Source organism: Corapipo altera, unplaced genomic scaffold (genome assembly GCF_003945725.1).
Source record: "Corapipo altera isolate COAL_440 unplaced genomic scaffold, ASM394572v1 61411, whole genome shotgun sequence".
Lineage (NCBI taxonomy): Eukaryota > Metazoa > Chordata > Aves > Passeriformes > Pipridae > Corapipo > Corapipo altera.
The window spans coordinates 12,648,979-12,673,366 of NW_020884875.1; the positions used below are offsets into that span (position 1 = coordinate 12,648,979).

The 24,388-nt window shown below is 39.6% G+C and overlaps 2 protein-coding genes across 8 annotated transcripts; one reads left to right on the forward strand and one right to left on the reverse strand.

Annotated features, from left to right (window-relative positions):
* Nucleotides 1–1,231: 1,231 nt before the first annotated feature.
* NSA2 (NSA2, ribosome biogenesis homolog) lies at nt 1,232–6,426 on the reverse strand. The gene is made up of 6 exons (XM_027635335.1): nt 6,203–6,426; nt 5,776–5,963; nt 4,581–4,731; nt 4,066–4,245; nt 2,864–3,056; nt 1,232–1,508 (listed from the first exon to the last, which is right to left on the reverse strand). The coding sequence occupies exons 1-6, from the start codon at nt 6,203–6,205 to the stop codon at nt 1,441–1,443; spliced, it is 783 nt and encodes a 260-aa protein (XP_027491136.1). The 5' UTR covers nt 6,206–6,426; the 3' UTR covers nt 1,232–1,440.
* GFM2 (G elongation factor mitochondrial 2) lies at nt 5,871–24,356 on the forward strand. Of its 7 annotated transcripts, none has more exons than XM_027635323.1 (22): nt 5,871–5,985; nt 7,030–7,127; nt 7,391–7,480; nt 8,020–8,104; nt 8,452–8,497; nt 9,408–9,505; nt 10,537–10,662; nt 11,050–11,138; nt 13,350–13,438; nt 13,684–13,744; nt 13,817–14,002; nt 16,232–16,312; nt 17,062–17,210; nt 17,726–17,866; nt 17,949–18,048; nt 18,625–18,811; nt 20,016–20,092; nt 20,574–20,712; nt 20,862–21,047; nt 22,426–22,541; nt 22,805–22,987; nt 23,431–24,356. In XM_027635323.1, the coding sequence occupies exons 3-22, from the start codon at nt 7,418–7,420 to the stop codon at nt 23,557–23,559; spliced, it is 2,331 nt and encodes a 776-aa protein (XP_027491124.1). In that variant the 5' UTR covers nt 5,871–5,985; nt 7,030–7,127; nt 7,391–7,417; the 3' UTR covers nt 23,560–24,356. The 7 variants fall into 7 exon arrangements, with proteins under 7 accessions (XP_027491124.1, XP_027491123.1, XP_027491128.1 ...); XM_027635322.1 differs by lacking the exon at nt 5,871–5,985 and adding an exon at nt 6,491–6,629; XM_027635327.1 differs by lacking the exon at nt 5,871–5,985 and adding an exon at nt 6,491–6,629 and having other exon boundaries at nt 8,023–8,104.
* The last annotated feature ends 32 nt before the right edge of the window (nt 24,357–24,388 follow it).

The window sequence follows — 24,388 nt, forward strand, 5'->3', positions numbered from 1 at the left end:
TGTTCAATGGTTTATGTATTAAGAATTTGGCAGCACTTAATCGTTGACTATTTAACCATTTACAAAGTGATTCAATAGGATTTACTCAACAGTGACTTAGTTACAGATTTGACATTGCAACAGTTATACTGTACTTGCTATATTGGGTGTTTAAATCAACTCACATGCACACATGTGTGCATATATATATACAAATTTACCTGCTAAGATTTCCCTTGAGTTCAATGAAATGCTGATACTGAATGTCTTTAAATTTCTCAAGGGGTGAGGGTTGAGCCTTGAGGAGTGTGGAAGGCTATCAGCCTTTATCAGCTTTTGGCAACAGCAGTGGTCCCCTGAGTATTGCGAACTCTCACACTGGTGAGCTCTAACAGGTTTTCCACCCACAGGGAGATAACGGTCAGCCCACTGTGGCCTAGGAGAGCTCAGAGGGCCTCACTTAGGACCACTGTTTATAGGATTGCAAGATGATTGGCTTCAGTCATCTGTCACTCTTCATCCTGGCCATAAATAATTACTGGAATTTTTCAGAAGTCCAGTAGTAATAATATTGTTCCACACTGGCTATGATTCAGTTAAGTTATGGTCAGACTGTTGGGTATGGCTGATCATCTCTTATCCCTCTGTGTGGTTAGGCATCAGAAGTTCCTGTTTATGGACTGTTTCTGGTAAGCTCAAGGGGAGCTTAACTGTGCAGGAGCCACTAATGGAGGCCAAGACCTAATGAGATCATAGACCAGCCTGAGGAGGCAGCAGAAGGCACCACATGGTATAAAAGTGGATCAAGACTCAGAATTTCCTATATTTCAGTTTGTGCTCAACTGGGCACCACTATTTAAATGTAAAACCGTTTAAACTACGCATGGTCAAATGCTGGTTCAGGTTGCTCAGGGAGGTGGTGAAGTCTCCATCCTCAGATATACTCAAAACCTCACTGTATATTGTCCTCTGACACCTGCTGTAGGTGACTGTTTTAAAAAGGGGCTTGCACTACATGGTCTCAAGAGGTCCCATCCAACCTTAACTACTCTGATTCTATCTGCTATTTAATCTGCTTATTGCATGTGTGACCACCTGTAGCTTTAAACTTTTGTTAATGCAAAAAAGTCCAAAGCAAACCTATTCACATTCTGGCTTCTGAAATATCTTGACAGTTTCATTTGAAAGTTTCCTTCTTATAGTGTTGAAGGGCAAGAGTGCCCTCATAAACTGGATGAGCATAAACCATATAAGCAAAACATGAAAATTAAATCTCTTTATTTGGACAATGTTCAGCTGAACAAACATAATAAATATAAAAACGTGAGCAATTGTTTCTGGCTTAAGTTTCTCACCAGCTTGTTCTGGAATGGTGGAAGGTTCTTCAGATCTTGGAAATTTGTTGAAACTCCAGACTTATTTTATAGGAGCCCACGTCCAATGCTTGGTATCAAACCCAACTTAAACAAGTAGAACTGCATTAATACAGCCATCGTTTTCCGGATTGTTTGTTACTTGTGCATATTTCCCTAAGGAGAAAAGAGAATTAAATGTCTACAAAAGCTCGAAGCAGATCACATAGGTTAGATTTTTCTGTGTTTGCAAGTTCAATCTGCAAGTCTCTAAAAAGTAGGGACTCAAATGCATTTTGAAATCTAGATCTACCTTTTACTGGGCTATAAACTTATATTCTTAAAGTATTATATTCAGGCTGGTTTTTATAAACAGATTATTTAGAGTTCTGAGTAGAATAAAAAAAACACTTAGGTTTGCTACTGTCCAAGTGAAACCCTCTATTAAAAGAAATCAATCTTATGAAGATCATAGAATATGCTGACTTGGAACAGACCCATCAGAATTGAGTCCAACTCCTGGCCCTGCACAGGACAGACTCAAGAATCACACCATGTGTCTGAGAGCATTGTTCAAACACTTCTTGAACTCAGACAAGCTTGGTGCTGTGATCACTTCCTCAGGTAGCCTGTTCCAATGCCCAGTGACCCTCTGGGTGAAAAACCTTTTCCTGATATCCAACTTAAACCTCTCCTGACTCAGCTTCATGTCACTCCCTCGGGTCCTGTCAGTGATCACCACAGAGAAGAGATCAGTGCCTGCCCCTCCTCTTGCCCTCATGAGGAAGTTGTAGACTGTGATGAGGCTCCCCTCAGTCTCCTCCAGGCTGAACACACAAAGTAACCTCAGCTGCTCCTCATACAGCTTCCCCTCAAGGCCCTTCACCATCTTCTCTGCCCTCCTTTGGACACTCTCTAAGAGTTCAATTTCTTATATTGTGGTGCCCAAAACCGCACACAATATCCAAGGTGAGACCACCCCAGTGCAGAGCAGAGCGGGACAATCCCCTCCCTTTGACCGGTTGGTGATGCTTTGCCTGATGCCATCCAGGACACGGCTGGCCCTCCTGGCTGCCAGGGCACTGCTGACTCAGATTCAACCTGACATCAATCAGGACCTCCAGATCGTTTTCCACAATGCTGCTCTCCAGCCTATCATTCCCCAGTCTATACTCAAAACCATGGGTTGCCCCATCCCAGGTGCAGAATCTGGCTATGATACTCCTATACAACTTCCACTGAAAACATAATATGATTGTTCACACAGTTAGTCTTTATAGACTTGTGATATTGCTTAATGTGACACATAGGCATGCAAGCTGAATCTTTGTTCTGAACTTCAGCTAAGTGAATGGAAAGCCTACGATTAACACTTGAAGTTTGTATTTTTATAGCTGCTAGTAGTTGCTTCTGCTACAGCACAAACCTAACATTTAACAATGACTATAGGACAAGGTCTTAACAATACATGATGCAATGAAGACAAATCTTTTAAAAGTAATTCTGCAGTATAACTAGGTAAACTTACTTACCCCAGATAACTTTGCCCCCTTGTGTCACAAGGCCAAGCTCACTCACGTTAACCTCAATGACGGTACCCTTGGTAATTACACCAAGTGTCGTATACAAAGGAGAAGATGGATTCTTTTTTACACCAAGGATAGGTAGGCAAAAAGTGGCTTTAAGTTCGGGATGTGTCACATGTGCCTTCTTGAAACGTAAGCCCTGTTGCATAAGAAGTGTTAGAATGAGTTAATACTTGCTTTAAGCTCTCATGTCTGATCTAGTAAACACTTTCAGCATTATGTCCTCAGCTTTATGTGTTCTGAGAGACTGGATTAGAATACAGAATGCTATCTACCTACTACAGAATGTCAGACTTATTTAAAAACCTGATTAATGACAAGATAAAGCATATTTTCAGGATATAAATTTTTAATAATAGTACAAGAACAATACTTGTTACCTTGGATGGTTACTGTTCCATAAAGAAAGTATTGTAAAATATTAAATATTCATCTCTACAGCAGGTTTTATCTAGTGACTTGCACTTTGTAAAGGGTACTTTACCATTAAGTACCATAAATCATTCTGTGTCAATAAAAATCTACCCAAGGCTTCTGTGTAATACCATCAAACTAGTAATGAGGTACAATTCAACAGGCAGTCTGCACAGTGATTATTGACTCCTGTGAGGTAACAAGAGCAGGTATTCATCTGAAAACTTCACTATATCACTGAATCCAGCTTTTCCTCCTGTGTGCCTGCAGCTGTGTAAGTAAAGGTCAGGCTGGAGGTACAGCACTTCCCTCGCATACAGTCATGACTGCGCTTCAAGCTTACTTTAGCCAGGAGGGAGTCCTGGACTCTTAGAAGAGAGTTGGCTGCTACAGCTGAGAGATCGTAGCAGCTTGAAAAAGAAGCCTCCAACATTAAAAGCTATTCAAAGTACCTCTGATAAAGATTTGAAATCTCATAGTTTTAACTTCCTGACATCATCTGAGTTACGGGAATAAAAGCAGATATTTTGACACAGACTGTGACTGCAGGGGCATCTCCCCACCCTCATGCAATCAGAACTTTAGATTTATGCATGCAAACCAATAGGAATGTTCTACGTAAGCAGTAATTCAATGCATTAACATACAAGAAAGTTCCCTCACCACAGAAACTCACAAAGTAGTAAGTCTGAAGAATTATTATTTAAATGATCTTTAAGGCTCAAAAATATTACCATAGGTCGAATGAATCGCTCGTATTTAGGAGGCTTCCTAGTAAAGCCATCTCCAACAAAACAAACTTTTGTAACCATTCTCTTCCAGGCCTTCTTCTTTCTCTTTCCTGTACGAATCACTTTCAAAACTTCTGTTTCCCCTTGTGCACGGACCTTTGGCACAGGAACCTCCCATTTCCCCTGGAAGAGGGGGAAACAAAAAGGTCAGTATTCTTACATGTCACACTGCTGAGTGAAAGAGGACAGCCAAAGCATAAAATAAAATTTCCCTAAATCATAGTGGTAGACCATACTTGTCATACAACTCATAGCTACTTAATTAGCATTTAAAGTTTTGAAAATCAAGATATCGCATATGCTCACATTGTCCTAAACTGCTCAATTACTAAAGGTTTCAGGCTTTAATTAGTCTTTGCTTGTAGGCTGTTAAGAAAACTGAGAATCAGCAACACAAAGTTGCTGACATTGTTGTCACAAGTAACTGTAGGTATCCGAACTCTGATACAGTTACTTACAGCTTTTTCTTTTCTTTTCTGTTTGATCATGTTAGAGAGAACCTTAGCCCGGGACTGGCCCTCTCTGTCCAGCAGGTATGCTGGTACAGCTCCCTTGGGTGTTTTTTCATCACTCTTTTGCTTTGTATTTCTCTTCTCATGCATTTTAATGCTGCAAAGAAAGAAAACCAGTATTAGAAGCAGGAAAAAAAGGTTTATTTTTAGATATACTCTTTCAACTTAGCTTGTGCCTGCTCAAACTTCTAAGAGATATTTGTAAAAAATTGCATATTTATATATAAGAAATAATCCTAAATAATTTTCAAGGTAAACAAGTATTTCACTTAATCCAACAACTGACAGACTGCATAGTGCATAAAACCTTGCCACCTCCTGCCAAGATGGGAATACAAAACATGCATCTCTTTTAAGGAATGTCTGAATGACTTAAAGCAAACAACCAAATACATTGAGAGATGTACTTCCTCTCTGACAAAAAATAACATGCCGCTTCTCTTCTGAGATTTGATGGCAATGCTTACAAATGTCAATGCTTACAAACACTGTGTTTGTAAAAGTGGGGGGAAAAAAGATCACAAACTAGTTAACAGACCCATTATCTTTACAAGTAGCAAAGAAAAACAACTGTCTACACTTTGAAAACAACAAAACCAACCTGGTGGACAGGTATTAAAGTTCATTAGCAATGAAGCATACTATTTACAATTGTGATTTCAATTTCTGGACAAGAGATAAAATTTCCAGAAAAACGCTTGTGTTTGTCTATGCTTGATGCTGTAATTTATCCTTGAAGACAGGCCTCATGCTCTGCTCAAACACTGTGTACGTTACTGTAGTTTTTTTCTCCTAAGCATTAAAAAAACCCTGTTGCCTCTTGCCGTATTAACTCAGTGGCTGATGTGAAAGTCTTAAGTAAATGGATCCACTTTTTTGTCGTAATTACATTAGTCGCTGTCATTGCTAAGCAACACTTCTCTTGAGGAATGCCTCTAGCGGCGGAATTGTTAACATTCATTGAGAAGAGACAAAGTACGAAACGTATTCGTCGTGGCAAAGCCCCTTTCCTCCTGCCGCCTGAGTGCTATTTAAGTGTACAACGCGAGACCCAAGTAATGATTAGCTCTTTATAACGTCCTATCTCATCCCTGAAGCGTCAGGACTACAGGACGGCTCCAGAGAGGAGGTGGACACTCACGTCTTCTTCATCTGTATCTTCTCGGCGTGCCGCTGCTTGTGGTAGAGCTTGGCCTTCAGCCCGATCATCTTCTTGGCCTTGCGGGACCGCTCGTGCGCCTCCCGGCCCTCCTTCTTCCTGCGCCTCTCGTGGTAGTCCAGCCGGTACCCATAGCGCTTGCGGTGCAGCTCGATGTGCTCGTTCTGCGGCTGTGGGCACAGAGGCAGCGCGGTAAGAGGGGACCGGGGCCGGCGGGGCGGTGAGGGCGCCTCTGCCACGCGCGGGGAGGCCGCGGCCCGACGGCGGTTCCCTCACTGCGGGGCCCACCCAGCCGCCCGCACCCTCCCCGGCCCGCCCGCACCCCGCCGTCCCCGTCCAGCATCCCGTCCAGCATCCTAGGTCCCGTATCCCATTCCCCGGCTCCCAGTTCCCGGCTCCCGGTCCCCACCATGTCGGCAGCCCTGCAGACTCCTCAACGGCGAAAAGGGAGGGCCGCTCGCGAACAGGCCCCGACTGGAAACTCTCCCAGGAGCGCTTTGGTTCCTCCAGGCGGAGAGCCAGGCTGTTCGCGCTCCCCGAGGGCTTTGCGCCGGGCTTGGCGAGGCCGAGAGAGGGAGAAAAAAGGAACAGGAGAGGCCGAAGGAGCGCTTTTTGCCGCCTGGTCTGTCAGGTCGTGGCGAGAGGGGGGAACGCTGGAGGCGGTGAGGTAGCGGGGGAAGGTAGACGGAGGGCGCCTTCCGACGGCATGGCGGCGGGGCAGGCGGGGGCAGAGGCCAAAACGGGGGACTAGTGCGTCGCGCACCCCTGGCCTGGGCCGTGCTGAGGCTGCGGCGGGGGCAGGAGGTGATCGGGGACGGCGCAGAACCGCACCAGAGGTTCGTAGGGCGGCGGGCAGGGCGGTGTCGTTTTGTGGAGCGTCAGCGGGGCTCGGCCGCGGGGCTACTCTCGCGGGCTCGTCACGGGCAGTGTGAGGACACAGCGCCCGTCCCGCACTCCCGGACAGCGAAGTGCGGCGGCACCTTCGGGAGACGAGGGTGCGGCTCGTAAGATGAGGGTGTGCAGATGAGCCTGTGCGCAGAGCTTCTTACTCCTCGTTGTGAAACTACCACGGAGCATCAAATCACTGGAGCTGAACACTGGCGTCTCCTTAAATAAGTAGCAGCCAGCTTGGGCTGCTTTGGAAGCTGCTGCACTTGTGCTTTCTGTTGCAGAGTTTTTGGCCATGCTTAAAAGGTCGTAGTACTTAATATTTTCTGTTGTTTCTGCCCTACACAGATATTTTTCCCTGCAGCCTGTCCTCTTTCAAGACCAGAAAATCTGTTTTCATTTCGTTGATCTGTAATCGGTGCTCTAGAGCTTCTCTGTGAGTTAGCGTAAGCTCTGATGTTCATTATTTTGCTTTACTGTTTAAAAATTTCTTTGAGAAATATACTTAGTGTTTGTGAGCATGTATTTGTGCTGCACTGTTAAAGCTTAATAACATTATTTTTACAGATATGATACTGATTTAACTTGCAAAGTGTTAACCTGACTTGACTGGAACAAGAGTAAAATCTTGTGATTGAGTTATGTCAAAGTGATACAACCAACCTGTTTCTCCTCATAAATGTTTTGTGTGGTTTACTTACCTTGTCAGGGAACAGCATCAAAGAGTGGAGCCAGAATGTGGAAAGTTATGAGGAGAGTTTCAGTGTATTTATTGGAGTCATCAAGTTTATGCAGTAAGGTAAAGTTTCCCCAAATTTTTGTACTTTCTCTGTGAGCAAAGGAAGTACTTGAGTTACTCTGAGTAAACTTTTTTGATTGTAGTGGTGGTGGTTTTTTCTTTTTTCCTTTCCTTTAAAAGTTGGTTTCCAAACAGAACAGGTACTTTCATATTGGAATGGGAAGATGAATTTGTAATTTTTATGTAATTTTTTTGACTACTTAACATTTATAATTGTTAAATTTGTATTATTTACAAAAATAATTAGACATATTTAAAGCAATGTGGCTATTGGCAACATACTTTGATAGATATTGATAGATTTTTACTAGACATCCCAAATATTACTGGGATTGAACTTGGTTTAAACCTCAGTATGGGCATCATCTTCAAGCATCTACTTCCAAATAGCTTGTGTTTTGAGCTTATATAAATATATAACAACGGTATCTGTTCATATAGATATAATTTTTTAGTTTATTTTTGTATAACTGGCAAAAATGTAATTAAATAATTAGTTATAATGATAAATATTCTATATGATTCTTTTTTCTTCCAAGCAGGTGTATTTCAGGAAGACAAAAATGAGAGTTGTGAGTGTGACACAGCAAAACTGCAGTCTGAGAAACTACAGTGCTCCACCAGGTATAAGTTAATTATCTAATCATCAGTCCAGATGAACATCAGCATTACAGTTGTCTTGAACTGAGACATGCATCTGCAGAGTAAGATGTTACTGTGCTGATGATACTTTTCTGTGTTGGCTTTTTCCTCTTGTTTCTAAAGATTTTCTGTTTTTTTGTTTTTGAGAGAGAGATTTATTGAAAACTTAAGTACATATCTTTAGAAATTTGAGATGATAGTGATTACAGATTGTCACGAGTTGTGCCTCTGAATCTTTTTTTATTAGTAAGTTTTTTATAAGTTTTCTTAAATATGTTTTCTACGTTGGGTTCAGTCTTAAAAAATTGTTTAATTTTGTTTGTTTCCAGGAGATGTTAAGTCTCTGCGTTCTGTCATTAATCCTGATATATCCAGGTACGTCATGCTGGCTTATTGTTTGGATGTAACTGGTAGTCAGGGCAATTGATGTGATGAAGAGTTATAAGTTGTTGCTGTACCTGTCACATGTGCATGTTTAATTTAAATTTAGTACTTGTTTACTTTTACCCTTGTGACGTTTCAGTATAGAACACATGTTGGTGTCAGAAAGATCTGGAATTGTCTTGTTTACATCATCATAGCCAAAACAGGGCTTGTAGGGAAACTCCAAATCCATGGTGTTGTTGGGTGTTGAAAAAGGGAGAAGGGGTGTGTTGGCAGCTAGACCTCTGCTGTTGTGTGCTTTGTGTTCATGGGAGCACTCAGCCACATTAGACCAGGGCAAGGTAACTGGGGACTGAGCTGCCAAAGAAATATCCTAAGGGTGAAGTTCCCTTAGAAGGCTACTTTTGTCCTGAGGGTGAGGTCAGTTGGCATTAATGGTGAATGTGAAGCTGTTCTGGAAGCTGCTGATGAGGTACTTTAGAAAGGAAGAGTTGAACAGAATCAAAGACAGCATCACAGGAACAATGGATGCTGTATTTGGAGCATAAAGGAAATATATGCAATGGATTGTTTGGGGCACCAGGTGTCAGGGAGTGGGATGGACAAGAGGGTACTTCTGTCTGTGGGGAGGGCAGATGGGTGAGGATGAGCCCAAGAAGAGGCATTCCCTGAAGTGGAGCATGGAAACTTGTTGCCAAACTGTTCAATACGACTGATTTTCCACTGTTTCAATACTAGCGTCTTTCAGTATTGCAATGTACACGGTATCACATATGCAGTAGAGGAAAGATGTTATTAGTCTGAGATGTTATTCTCAGTGAGTATTAATTGTTTATGCAAATAAGAATATCACAGAATAAAAAAATTATTGCACTAAACCCGATGTTTTCACTTTATGTAGAATCCGAAACATTGGCATTATGGCCCACATTGATGCAGGCAAAACTACGACAACAGAGAGAATGCTGTATTATTCTGGATATATAAGAACACTTGGAGGTTAGAAATGCTTTCTATATTTCAGTAGCTTTGAGAGATTTAATAATGTACAGTAACATGCAATGCAGTTAGAGGTTGCTACTGGAATACCTGATGTAGAAGCCAGTTGTTCTGAAGTTGTCCTGTGGTTTAATGGAATTTTAAATGCACACTCCATTATGTTCTAAGGCAGTTGCACTTTGAGAGATCATGGGTTCATATTTTTCTTTTAGTGCATTATGTTTTGTTTAACATTTAATTAGAGCATCTCCTTAGTTTAGTTGTTGCTCATTGGCCGTTCTGGTAAAGCTGTTTCTTCAGTTTTCTTTTGACCTGTAAAGAAACTAGATTGAGAAAAAGTATCTGTTTCTTTTGAAAGCCATAGCTCAGAAAGAATTCCTTGCTACAAGAACTTTTGCAGAACTTTTCAAGATTGAAAGGGTCACAGCAGCCTCTGTGATTTTTGACATTTTAAATTTCATTCCCTGTTCTTGACTATGTATGACAGTGATAGAAAATGTTAAGCTTGTGGAATGTTTGAACTTGGTGTCTTGCTTGTTTAAAAATGTGGAACTACTTCTCTTTTTATTAAAAATTAAAACCAAAATCCATAAGCAAAACCCAACCTCTTAGTCACTTTTTTTTGTTTGTTTGTTTTTACTTTGACTTTAACTTAATTATCTTCTGATCACCAAATTTTTAAATGTCAGTCGTGTTCCATGCAGCTAGTGCAGCCAGGTTTTTTAAAGCTGTAGTTTGTTCATGATTTTCGACTTTGCTTTAGTTTTTAAGATTCTCATGGTGTTACTAGGATTAAGAACAGTAAAAAGGTTGTTGGAGTTGCTAGTCTTTGACTTGCAGACCACTTGTTCCTTGGAAGGGGAGCTTGGGTAAATTACCTGACATTATACTGTTTTGAAAAAGGCTAATTTTCATAGCTTATACATATATATAAAAGGGACAGTATTTCCAACTCTCTCTTGACAACTGTATTCAAGGGCAGTTTCAGATTTTGAATTGTTTACCTACCCAATTTTGCTTCCTGTTTACAGATGTTGATGATGGAGACACGGTGACAGATTTTATGGTACAAGAGCGAGAACGTGGTATTACCATTCAGTCTGCTGCAGTTACGTTTGACTGGAAGGACTACAGAATCAATCTGATTGACACCCCAGGTACTGCTGTTATTACTAAGGGAGAGTGGGTGAAGTGGAGTGTTGTAGAATGTCTTAGTTTTAAATATGGTGCAAAATTTAGTTAGTTTAATTGCATCAGTAAAAAAGCCTATACTGAACTCTGTTCAGCTTTGGATAATTATTGTTTGCTGATGCCTAATCTAGCTTGTGTAAGGTGAGCTCAGATATTTCCACACTAAACTGTACTCAGTTCTAGGATCGCATTGTAACAATCTTGTGTATTTCAAAGACTGATGGGTGTAGTTCCCTGCAAGTAAAGAAAGAGTTGTTTTGACATGACTTAAAAAAAAAATAGTTTAAATTTGTAATAACCTGTTGATGTTGCCTGTTTGAATTATTATGGTATAAAATGAAGATTTTTTTTAGGTCACGTGGACTTCACAGTGGAAGTTGAGCGTTGCTTAAGAGTCCTGGATGGAGCAGTAGCAGTGTTTGATGCTTCAGCTGGTGTTGAGGTAAAAACAGCGGGTAGATTTTTCTTTTGTATGTGCATCTGTCACATGAAAGGGGAGAGATTCTCTCAAACCCTCTTTGTTTGATTAGTGTCTCAGTGCCCCAGGAAAGTAAAGACCCTTGTCCCTGACCAGTTTCAGTGTCCCATTACTGAACAGTCCACTTGATCAGAGGGTGGATCAACTAACTGGTTCAGGGTCACATGCAAGTGGAAATACCCCCTCCTTGGGGGGGTGTGTGTCCATAATTGGTCTGTCAGTGCCTCAGAAAAGATTCAGGGATACAAACCAACAGCATCCCAGGCTTCCACAGGCCAGTATGTTACCTGCTGGCAGCAGCTGTTAGCACCCTTGAAAGACTCAGACTTAACAGTTTATGGAATAACACTCTTCATTAATATAACAGAAAACCATGATGGATTAAGATTCGAAGATTGCCAGTGATAGTATCTGGCTGCAAAAATATATTCAAAGCAATGTACTAGCAGGCTTAGTCCCTAACAAAAGCTGGCTCCATTCAGTGCGCATTAGAGTATGGTTCTTACCCAATAGGCATCTCTATGGGGGGAAGACAGGTTCAGCTCATGGACTGATCCTAGAAGTTACAATGGAGTCTTCCCTGATTTCTCCCCAGTTTTAATTTAGTTTATTACTATTTTTATGTTTAGGTGGAGGTTGAGTGATTCTAGTCATACCTCATGTACAGTGGGGGGTGGTTGTACTTTGGGAGGTCAGTATTACATATGAGGTACCTTTTAGGATGGAGGCATACATGTGTGATCTTGTCACGTTTGCTTGTTCAACAGTAAGAAATCTTTCTTCCCCCACTACCAAGTTCTCCTCGTGCGAGGATTTCAACAGAGCCTGGCCTCAGTGTCTCTGCTCAGTTCCACCCTCTGTTTAGTTCCCCTTAGCGTGTACTGTGTGTGGGAAGTCAGGCATGCTGACCACATCCCATCCAGGGAGTGGCAACTGCATGTGCCCCTATGATTTCCACACTGTTACAACTTCTGTTAAGAGTGTGAATATAACTTCCCAGTTTTCTCTAATTTTACCCCCAGCCCCTCATTCATTTTCCTGCAGTGTCTGATGACTTAAATCAGACTGAAGTACTGTACAGAGATGTTGCACTCTATTATATCTCTTGATGCTTTGTTGGCTTCGAGAAGCTGAGCACTTCATTTCAAGTTCTGTAGTGCACATTTCTATGGTAACAAGCAGCAAATAAGTGGGATTACCATTAAATTTCGGGGTAGTTTTTTTGGTTTATGGCTGTCTTTTACAAACATTGATTGACGTGAATGCTTCTGGCTAGCTACACAAGTGGAAAGAAATGAATGTCTGTCAATTTCTCATTTTCAGATTTCATGTAGAAAATTGGAATTTTCAGCCAGAATTTCTCCTTGCCCAGTGGCCTTTTTAACATGGCCTTTGGGTTGTAGTGCAGAAAAAGTGGTGGCAGCGTGGAATTAGACTTTATATGGCATGAAGTGTTTCAGTAGTCCAATTCTGTAGAAAAGTTATATGCAAAATCATTGTCTTTCATGGAATATACCTTTTTCCCAGATAAGGGATGAAAGAACTCTTGATCACTGTAAGTCACACTATTTAACTTGCTGTTGGAAAACGTTTAGGCACCATCAAATGTGAACCTGAACTAAGACACAGCCCCAACCCCAAGAGCAAAACTATTAGATCTGCTTGTGGTTTTTTTGACAACTTTGTAGCAAATTCTTGCATTATTCTGTGTATTGGAATGGACTATTTTGGAATCTTAACCGATTTTTATATATACTTGTTTTAACTTTCAAATAAATATATTTATGATAAATGGCTCAGCAGAGCACAAATTACTAGCAAAACTACAGTAGTTTTAGTGTTGTATGTGTAGCCACAGAAAACGCTTGCCTGTGTGTGCTTGAAGTACTTTGGCAATAAATTCTAAAGGTTCATTTATGTATGTCCCCTATAATACTTAGTTTCTCTCCATGTTCTCTTGCTTGTATTCCTGCATGTTCTTAGTGAAGGAAGGGAAATGACAACAGCTGAGAGACAAAATCGCTTGTGAAATTCATCTGTGCTGCTACATATGGAATCGTTGGAACACACTCAGCACAGTTCCCTTCTGTACTCTGAACTCAGAACCTCAGTGGTATTGGGGAATACACAGTTCATCTATTGGCACTAATGTTTCCATTTTGTCTTTTGCTTTAGGCACAAACTCTGACGGTCTGGAGACAAGCAGACAAACATCAGATACCACGAATTTGCTTTTTAAATAAGATGGACAAAAGCAGGGCAAGGTATTTAGACAGATATTTTAATCATTGCTAAAAACTTTGTAAGAGAATGTCTCTAATAAAGTTTTCCTGTTAAGCATAGAGCAACCTAATTATGTTAGTACTTACTATGTGCTATGCAAATGCATATGCAAATACGTATTTTTATGTAATTGTTGGAGTAATTTTTGCAGTAAATAAGGAGTGGTAGATGTATTTTACTAATGTCATTAAATTTGTGTAACTTAATATCTGGGTTTTTTATGTAGTTTTACATATGCCGTTGAGAGCATCAAACAAAAGTTGAAGACAAAACCTTTGCTATTACAGGTAAGCTTTCTTTCAAATGGAACTCCTTTCATAATTTTTTGCAGCTGTCTAAAGTTTCTACTGTTTTTGCAGTTGCCCATTGGGGAAGCCAAGACCTTCAGAGGACTGGTTGATGTCGTGACTAAGGAAAAAATAATTTGGAAACCTACTTCTGATTTGGATGATGGAAAAAATTTTGAACGAAAGCTGCTGCTGGAGGCTGATGATCCAAACCTGTTCCAAGAAGTCCAGGATGCCAGAAATACCTTAATAGAACAAGTAAAGTTCTAAAGTAAATGCATAATGTATTTAAAACTGTTACTTAGAACAGTAGGAAAAATAGGCTCTGTAGCTTAAGTGACTCTGGCTAAGAGAACTGCTCAAAGCAGGGCTGACTTCAGCATTAGATCGGATTGTTCAGGCCTTGTTCAGTTGAGTTTTCAAGTATAGGGATGGTGATTACAGTCTCTTTAGGCAGCCTGTCCCAGTGCTTGACCATCACTATTTCTTTTTGTCCAGTGGGAATTTACCATATTATGACCTGTGGCAGCCATGCTGGTCTTTTGCTGTGTACCTCTGAGAAAAATCTAGCTCTGTTTTCCCTGAAGCGGGCCCACCACCACCATTTCAAGTATTAAGAGCCAGCATTTGCCTCTCCAAGTTAGAACAAATACATCTCTCTGCTTCAGCCCTGTTAGTGGTTTGCCACTGGACTTCCTACAGTTTTGTCAGTTTCTTTTTCTGCTGGGGAAGTTAAAAACAGAACTTCAAATGCATCTTCACAAGTGCAGGGTAGGCGGTACTAACTGCTTTCCCTGATCCACTGGCTATGCTCTTGTGGATGTAGCCCAGTATGCAGTTAGCCTTTGTCACTGGAAGGTGACACTACTGACTCATAGGGTCCAGCAGGACACTCTGGGTGACTTCTGCAGAGCTGTGTCCTAGCTAGTTGATCCCCACTTTGTATCAGTGCTTGGATTTGTTCTGTTTTAGGGGCAAGATTCTGCATTTGTCTTTGCTGAACTGCAAATTTTTGTGTGTGAAACGCACATTGGAAATGTTAATATGTGATGACAAAACATGCTGAGTATAGAGAGTTGGAGTCTCTGGCTGTACAAAATGGAAGACTTCCTGCTTTATAGATAGGGAACTGAAGAAAGCAGACACTAAATTTGTCATGCAGTTGGCTAATATGGTATCTTGTAGTCTTAGATGCTAAAGGATATTTGGTACATTCACACAAAGCCTGACCTACGTACCTGAAGGGTGTCCATACTCTTCTGGAGTGGCAGCTATAAGGTGGATAGGTTTTTGCAGGCTGGTCAAAATGGCAGTAAATACTGTATTAGAGGCAGCTCAATCCAATCATAAGTTGATCTATTTTGTTGGAAATGCTGCCTTTCGTAAAGCTTTGAATAACATTGTGCAAGTGCATAAACAGGTGCTGGTAGGCTTTCAGTTTCCTTTGAAACATCAGAATCAGGGAGATCTGTTTTGTATTGTTATGAGTTCAGTAGAATTCATACACAATCTGGTTTTCAAACTTACCAGGATTTAAATGGAGGTATTATTACTCAGCCTTTTATCTTAAGAAATATATTGTCAGATAAAAAGCTTTGTAAGAACACTGATTTTTTCCCCCCCCCCTTTGTTTTCTGGGCCTTTCCTGAAGGAGGAAGGGGTGGACCAGTAGTGGGATAATTGAGATAACCTTGTGTTCATAAAATCTTTTTTGAAATGCTTTTTATCCTGTTAACACTCGTTATCAGAAACACTGTCAAATTTAGTATTTTGAATACCAGCCATTTTGCACACTTTACTTTCACTTAATTAAATAAACTGGTTCCTGTAATGTTTTAACCATTAGCCCAATTAGACTTCTAATTGCTTATCAAGGGTTTATTTCAGAATTTGGTCAATTGGTTCGTAGCCGTTAGAGGGGGCAAGTGCCTTCCTGCACGTGGAGCAGGAGCCTGTGACAGTGCAAGGGTGTATGTGAGACAAGGTTTACGGAGTGGTTAAGTTACAGGTCAAGCTAAGTGGTACAGTTTGAAAACACAGATATACTCTTGGACATACAAACCTTTGACATGAAGAAGGTCAAAATGTCCAGATGCTTCTCTGTTTTTTCCAGCTGAGTGTCTGTCGGCTTGCAAAGGTTACTTCTGCTTACTTCAGACCTTGCCATATTTGCAGGTTTGAAGTACAGTGATTTATAACCCCCCATGGCTGTCACTATATGGCTGGATTTTTTTCCATTTCAAGGAGGAATACAAGCTTTCTCTCTCCCACTGATGTTTTGTCTGGCAGCAGCATTATAAGTGTATTTTAATGTTTTTTCCTTTCTTGAAGCCTTAATTTACATAATTTTCTGGGGTTTGAGGTTTTGATTTCTGATGTCTTTAAAGGCTTTGTTCTTGCTCTGCTTAGCTATCTATCCTACATAAGATTTGTGTCTTGTCTGTAAAACTGCTGTATGCCAAATAATAAAGAACTATTCTCTTTAAGGTTGCAGATCTGGATGATGAATTTGCTGAACTGGTTCTAGGAGAACACAGTGAAAATTTTGACTTAATATCAGCTGAGAAGGTAATTTTTACATTTCATTTTTCATAAACAGGTGTTTGCTAGCTGTTATTCCAAGGGGCTGGGTTGGCACATGGAGATTATTCCTTTGGCATGTGCAGATAATGATTTTGCAGATTTATCAACAGAAAGAAATCACACCAGCTTTTGCAGTGAATTAACAGTACTGTGAATTTAGAGCAGAATGTGTTTGTTTAGTATGAATTTTATACAAATGCCCTATGATTCTTGGGCATGCTAGGCACAGTTTTAAAAGTAGGGTACATTTGTTCAGGAAAGTGGGTTTGTTTTTTGTTTTGAAAGTTAGACTGCTGCAAAAGAGCTTAGGGGAAGGTGAGTGGAACTTCCAGGTAGACTCAGTGCACTTTGTGACTGAGCTGCTGTTTCTTATTAACAAAAGTAGCATTTCAACCATTTTGAATTGGTTGGATCTTCACACACTGCATCTTGAAAGTGTTGAGATACAAAATTCTGAATTAAAGGTACTGTTGGAAAAAGAACAGCTGCAGATGTGTATGAAATGTTTAGAAATCTTAAAACCAGTGTCTCCTGTTTTAGCATCTAAACATTTGGGTTTATGGTTTGGAGCTCATTAAAAGCAGCGAAACGAGTTTGGATGACTGATGTTGTATTTACAAACATATATTTTTTTAAACTTATTGGGGATTAATTAGCAATATCTGATAGCTGGAGTGCAATGTAAGGCTAAATTGTAGTTCATTTGTTAACTGAAAATAGTTTATTTTTTGCAGTTACAGTCTGCTATCCGGAGAGTCACTCTGGCTCACAAAGCTGTCCCTGTACTCTGTGGCAGTGCACTGAAGAACAAAGGAGTGCAGCCACTACTGGATGCCATTACTATGTACTTGCCTGCACCTAATGAACGTTCATATGAGTTTCTGTAAGTACAGGTAGAAAAGGAGGTTCAGGAAAAAGGAAAAATAAATAGGAAAGCATAAAAGGAGAAAATAAAAGATGTTAACAAAGCATTCGTATTCTTTAAAAATGTTTACTCTTTTTAGGTATTAAATAACATTAGAGATGTGTGGACAGAAAAATACACTTGAGTGCTGAACCTACTTTGGTCAGTGCTACAGGAATTGTATGCATTTATCTTCAGTTGTCAAACTAGCACTTCAGAGTCTTTGTATTATCTGAGAATAATCTTGTTTTACAAAAATGTGGTCTAGGGATCCTATTTAGTGTTGACTGAATCACATGACATCTTACATGTCCTACTGGAGCAGGAAATGCTTAGATTATTATTTTTTGGTATAAATTATGATTTTTAAAATCTGCCTCTATTAGTATTACAATAAGAAACATATCATTCCTTAAATGAATTGAAGTTTAGGTAACTGCGAGATTGAGTGGCTTAATTCTACAGGTATGCATTTTGTTCTTTTTATTTTGCAGACAATGGTACAAGGATGACCTGTGTGCCCTAGCATTTAAAGTTCTCCATGATAAATGTCGTGGACCACTGGTTTTTGTTCGCGTTTACTCAGGTTCCCTGAAACCTCAGTCAGCTGTATATAATATTAACAAAAGTTGCACGTAAGTAAGATAGAGGCCTGGTTTTAATGTAGAAATGGAATGTCTGTTGAAGTCCCAAGTAATACAAGAATTTAATTTTTAGAGAGAGAATGAGCCGGCTGCTCCTGCCTTTTGCTGATCAGCACATTGAAATACCATCACTGATGCCTGGCAACATTGCTCTTACTGTTGGGTTAAAACAGGTAATAAAAAATACTGACTCTGTAAGAGAGCTTGTTTCACTAATGTGCTTTCTACTTCTATGGTATTGTATCTCAGATGTGTTCTTGATAATGCTGTCAATATGTAAACTTGCTTTATTTGAAGTACATTTACATGTACTTCTTCCTAAAATGAAATATCACAATGTACAAATGTCAATAATTGAACTGGAAGCTGCAGTGCTGATTGGAAAGGACTTCAAGCTGAAGGTGTATTTTATTAGGGTTCGAGCATACATTTATACTGTAAGTCTTAAAATACAATGTTAATGCCACAAAGAGACCTCCTGTGGGGATGGAGAAGGATGTTCCAAATAAGTTACGCAAAAGCAACAGTTCAAGTTGAAATAAACTTGTTTCATGCTTGCTTCTATTAGTTTAATAATTCAGTGTTTTATTGCCTAAACAGGCTGCATGAATCTCATTTGTTTTCTAAAATGTAACCAGCTTTAGGATGCATTTGGGTTTTGGGATTTTTGTTAGGGTTTTGTTGGTTTTTTTTTACATCACCTTCTCTCCCCCTCCTGTGTCTTGTGGCTCACTGGTGCTGATCTGTAGAGTGCCACTGGAGATACCATAGTGTCATCAAAGGCTTCAGCAGTTGCTGCAGCACGCCGAGCTGGAAGGGATGCCAGGGAGAAGAGGTCTGTGAGTGACGTAGACAGCCTTCTGCTGGCAGGTGTTGAGATCCCTGACCCTGTCTTCTTCTGTACAATTGAACCTCCTTCAATGGCCAAACAACAAGGTACAATGCAACCACCTGGCTGACATGAATGACTTTGCACAAATTTATCAGTCAGTGATCTAATAAGGCTCTTTTTGGTGTTTTGCACGATGCTTTATTTTAGATCCCGTTTGTTGATATCCTTTGCTATTACTACATCAAGCAGTACTAGTATTAGTACTTTTCTTATTTTTGTGTCTAGGAAAATTGTGGTTCTTCATTTAGAAGTAGGAGATAAAGGCACTCATGCTGAGTTTTGCTGCAGTCACACTGATGTGCTGTACATATGTCATGACTACGAATAGCCTTGAAATGTGGGGGTTTTTTTCAGTTGGCATTTGCAGTTTTATTACTCTGTGTGTAATGTCTTCACTTAGCAAGACTTCTCTGTGTCTAGTTAGGGTTCATCCATGCAGTCTGAGCTGTAATCTTACTGTCTTCCCAACTGTCTGTACCAGAGGACTTGATTATTTGACTCTTTTTGGAAATAACCCTTTAAACTCTGGATCTTTGTTCTAACAAAGCTGAGCATGGTTGGGAGTGAAGAGGAGGAGGGATAAATACCAGTGTAGTGGAATGGAGCAAGGTATAACACAGACTGGGAGCAACATGTCTGTAGGCTGAGCAACTGGGTTGTAAAATATTACTGATTTTGGGGGGTTGGATGTTTTAGTTTGCTTTTGTTTGTTTTTTCCCCAAAGATAAAAAGGCAGATAAATGCAGTCTCAGCTCTTAGTTTATCATTCTGTAGCTTTCGTCAGCAGTTAAGATAATGGGGAATCAGAAAAAAAAATAGTATCTGTATTTGCATTTGAACTTCTCATGTTGAACTCATATTTAAGTAAATAATGTAACAGTTGACAATTTCTCTTATCTGTACAAAATGATCAATACTTTTTATTGACTTTATGAATCATTTATAGGTTCCAGTCTGTCTCCATACAAACACAAAATAGCACTCTGAAAATAGTACATTAAATAATTAAATTAAAGCACTCTGTGCTTTAATTTAAGTGCAGGTAATTTGTGTGAAAAAATCAGAAGTTGCAGGTTACTTGTAATTTGACCTGACTTTGCCAAAATCTGTGCTTCTCTAGGGTCCTTTTGCTTGCTCTGAGAATAAGATTTGACCTTATGAGGAAAGTGATACTTAGGCGCTTTCTGTAATTCTCAGACTACTGAATCACTTTATATCAAACATATAATGTTTGATATTTATGTACAGACTTGGATAATGCATTGAGCTGCCTTCAGCGTGAAGATCCAAGTTTAAAAGTGAAGACAGATCCTGACACAGGACAAGTAAGATGAATCTTCTACTACTCCCCTTATAACCAAGTTTTGTTTTAGAACTGTCAAGTTGGTTCATCTGCATATTGAGATTTTCTTGAATAAAAAGGACTCTCTAAATGTTGTATATACAAAGTTCAGTCTGTGAAACTAAAATGGAGCCTTGTGCAGTTTTGCTTTACAGAATAGAGGAAGTCACCCTGTGCTCTGCATGTTTTTGACAGTTCTGTATTTAAAAAAGTTTGAATTACATAGTCTTTAAGATAATGTAAGATTACCTGTTTTTAGCAGTCACAGTAGTGGTGACTACACTTTCATGTGTGTTACTGTCAGATGACTTATATAGCAGTGTTTTCTCTCTAGGGTCCTTAGAATTCGAAGTAATGATGGTTTTTGACAGTTCAAAGCATGCAAGTCTTTGCTTAAAGCATTTGCAGTAAAACCTCTGAGTTTTGCATGTTTTTCCACTTTCTCTCAACTGTCTTCTCACCAGACTATCCTCTGTGGCATGGGAGAACTACACATAGAGATCATTCATGACCGAATCAAACGTGAATATGGAATTGAGACTTATTTGGGACCTCTTCAAATAGCATACCGAGAAACCATCTTAAGTGCTGCCCAAGTTACAGGTAAAATGAGTAAATGGAAGGAACGTCTTGTTTCTGGATTTGTGACTTGATGTACTTTAAATGATATATGACTAACTTACAGATTATTTTATGTATTAGCATTTTTTTTCCAAATGGCTGTTTCACCTTTTTTTCCCTCCTCCTTGCAGATATATTGGACAAAACAGTAGGAGATAAACGACACTTTGTTACTGCAGAGTTAGAGGTGAGACCCAGGTCAGGGGACAGAGCAATGACAAAACCCATCATTGACTATGCTGAGAGTGTTATTGGAGAACTACCCAAAGAACTCCAAGGAGCTATAGAAAATGGAATCATGAATTCATGCATTCAAGGTAAAGGAAGTGCTGTGACAGCTATACTAGTCTAATATTTTTCTAAGAAGCAATTTAACAAGTTTCTAGAAGGAAACACTCCTTGGTAGCTTGAAAACTAAAAAGTGGTACATACTAACATGTAAGATGGAAAGGAAAATTATGAAATTTCCTTAACTACAAAAATTACCGAACACTCTTCCCTATTTCAGGAATGGAAGTCAGCATCCTTTGGTTTGATTTTCAGGTTGATTTCATTTCAGTCACTCTAAAGTGAGCTTGGAATTCTGGTTTATTTTTTAATCTGCTGTTAAGAGAGAAGGTGTTTACTTCATGACAGAAGTGGTTTCAGAGGCAAACATGTACACACCGCACTCTATTAGTGTTACTGATGCATTTTTTGCAAATACATAAAATCTATGAGTTTTCAGTAAAGCCTTACCTAATTGCAAAGTGAGGGCTTTCTCAAGGACTAAAAGTGTCCTTGACTTTTGACTAAAAATAGGAAGTATTTAATTATGTGTGGCCAAAGAGCTGTCTTACAATAAAATTAACACGTAGTGGATTGACAAATGAGAATTACTCTGTACAAAGTGTTTTTTCCATGTTGGTATGTGGAATTGGAAAGCATCTCCTGTCTCTGGCTGTGGAATAACTCTTAGCTGTGCACTTTCTTCATGCTCCTTGAAGACACTTCAGAATTGTGCTGTCTCTGGCCTAAAATTGATGCCATTAAGTGCTTAAAAAAACCCAAAAAGATCTGGCCATGTTCTCTGTAAGAAAAAAGCAAGGTGTTTTTTCTCAGATGGCTTCACATCTGGTCTAATACAGTTTTGTTTGGCTGAGAGTCCTGGCTTGGAGGGAGATAATCTGTCTGAGATGCTAGATGTCATTAATCCTTTATGGAATTGAGTTAACTCTGGAGTTGTGGTGGTGGTTGTGGTTAGTATCACGCTTTGCTGTGATCATACTGTGTTGAAAAGGAAGATGTAGAAAATACTCTGGCTTCTGGTTTAAAAAAAGGTTTCACTACTTTTTCAAGTGAGATCTTGTTTCAATAGACAAGTTTTAGATACTACAGTGTATTTTAAAAGCTTCATTTTTGGGAACAGTTGTATGGATGAGCACACTCAGGAACTTACTGTTCTCAGAATTATCTATGTTTTTGATAAAGAGAGTAAGAAAGTATTCCTTTGTCTCTTTTGGCAAAGCTAGATAATGACAAAGTCACAAAATGAGGAACACAGCCAGTAGTTGCATTCTTTCAGGGGTGGACAGGGACGGAGAGAGCAAAGTGAGAAGCTTTAAATTAATCCTGAAAAATTTTTTGCATATCTCTTAATATTCTGAAAAACAAATCTGCATTTTTCTCTCTGCTCTTCTACACTGGCCTACCCAGGACCTCTGCTTGGATTCCCAGTTCAGGATATAGATGTGACAGTGCAATCACTGACAGTGCATCCGGACACCTCCCACACAATGGTATCAGCCTGTGTCTCCCGTTGCATGCAGAAGGTACACTGAAACTGTAAGCTGCTGAAGAATACAGCAGCATGATATACTGCTGGGAAAATCTGTGTGTATCCGTATCTGGTACTTGATCTACTCTGTCAGTGTAATGCCCTTGCTGAGAATTCTACAGCTTTTGAAAGTAGAGAATTTGAGAGACGGTGTTAGCTTCACGATAGAAGTACCTATAATGTCAATTTTATTTTAAACAAACAAACAAACCCCCCAAAATACATTGATGTAATGTCCCTTCCTTCCTTTCTGTGTAGGCCTTGAAAAAAGCTGGTATACAAATCCTGGAGCCCGTGATGAACCTAGAAATCACAGTAAGTGAAGATCATCTCAGTGCAGCACTTTCTGATCTTGCACAGCGGAGAGGTAGTATTCAGGAAATCCAGAGTCGTCAAGATAACAGAGTTGTGGTTGCTGCTGTTCCACTAGCAGAAATGATGGTATGTGATTACCTTACTAATGGTAAAACTAATTTTTTTATATGCTTAAAAAAATGGCTTCACTTTTTGTTACAGATAAGTTTAGAATGGATGGGGTTTTTTGCTGAATTTTAATTATTGAACGTCCAAAGGAAGTGCCCACAAATCTAGTAGTGTTCTTTTGCCTAATTCAGATTGTTAAACCAGCACATACTCAAGTGTAAGTCAAAGAAGTAGTAAGTACTACTAGAACAGGTTTTACAGGGAATAGTTTTTTAAAAATATTACTATTGACTCATGCATGTTTTGCACTTTTAATAGAGTAATGTTAAAAAATTAACTTACTAGTATGTTGCAGTATACTTCTGACACTCTCCCTCTCTCTGTGGTCTAAGCAGCCTTCTGTGCTAACTGATATTCCCTTTATCCTAAACTGAGTGACACATCATCTCCATTTTGTCCAGGGCTACTCAACAGTTCTGCGTTCTTTAACATCAGGCTCAGCAACCTTCACATTGGAGCTTGCCAGTTATCAAGCCCTGAACAGTCAAGAGCAAAGTGCACTTCTTCAGAGGAGGATGGGGTTGGTGTGATCACTTTACTCTGTAGAACGGTGTTTTCTGTCCTCCATGTTAAATATTTCCATATGTACACCAGTACGTTCACCTGGGACCAACTGGTGGTGGTAAATGACGAGTCAGCAGCCATATGAACAGGCTGGGCTCTTAACTGTCCACGGGGGAAAGTTCAAGAGCCTGTTCTAATGGCACAGCCTTGTAATTGCAAAGCAGGGATGGAACCCCAAGGTGTTGCTTTGCAAATTTTTATCTTACAGATAAGATCCATAAGGAGAATTGATGCACATCCTTTTCATAGAAATGAGGACTAAGTGCACCTTAGTGTGCCACGAGAACTGATTCTTAATTTAGTAAATAAAGTTTGTGAAGTTTATGTCTATCAGTGAAATAACTTTACAGTTTTGGCAGTCTGTGTCATCATTTGTTTTCAGCTGAACGATAGTACATGGTTAATATGCACTTTAAACAGTACAACTTAAGTATTACTTCTTGTACTGGTAGCAACTAGTTATGAAAGAGAGTTCAGGACTGGGTGTAACTTCTACCTGTGTTTGCTTTAGCAAGTAAGTGAAATGGATACTTCTGCAAATTGAGTAAGATCCATGCAAAAAAAATAAAAGAGAGTTCTTCCACGATGGTAATCCCTACCAACCACCCTGCAATATGATGACGGAGGATTTTTTTTTTACCTTTAGGAATGAGTGAATTAAGCTATAATAGTCCTGATTTGCTATGAGTTGCAATTATCTGGTTACCTAGAAAACTGGCAAATGATAAAATACTTTGAAATTAAAAAGATAGTTTGCTCTTTATTTAAATGGTGTCTTAGCTTTATTTTCTCAAC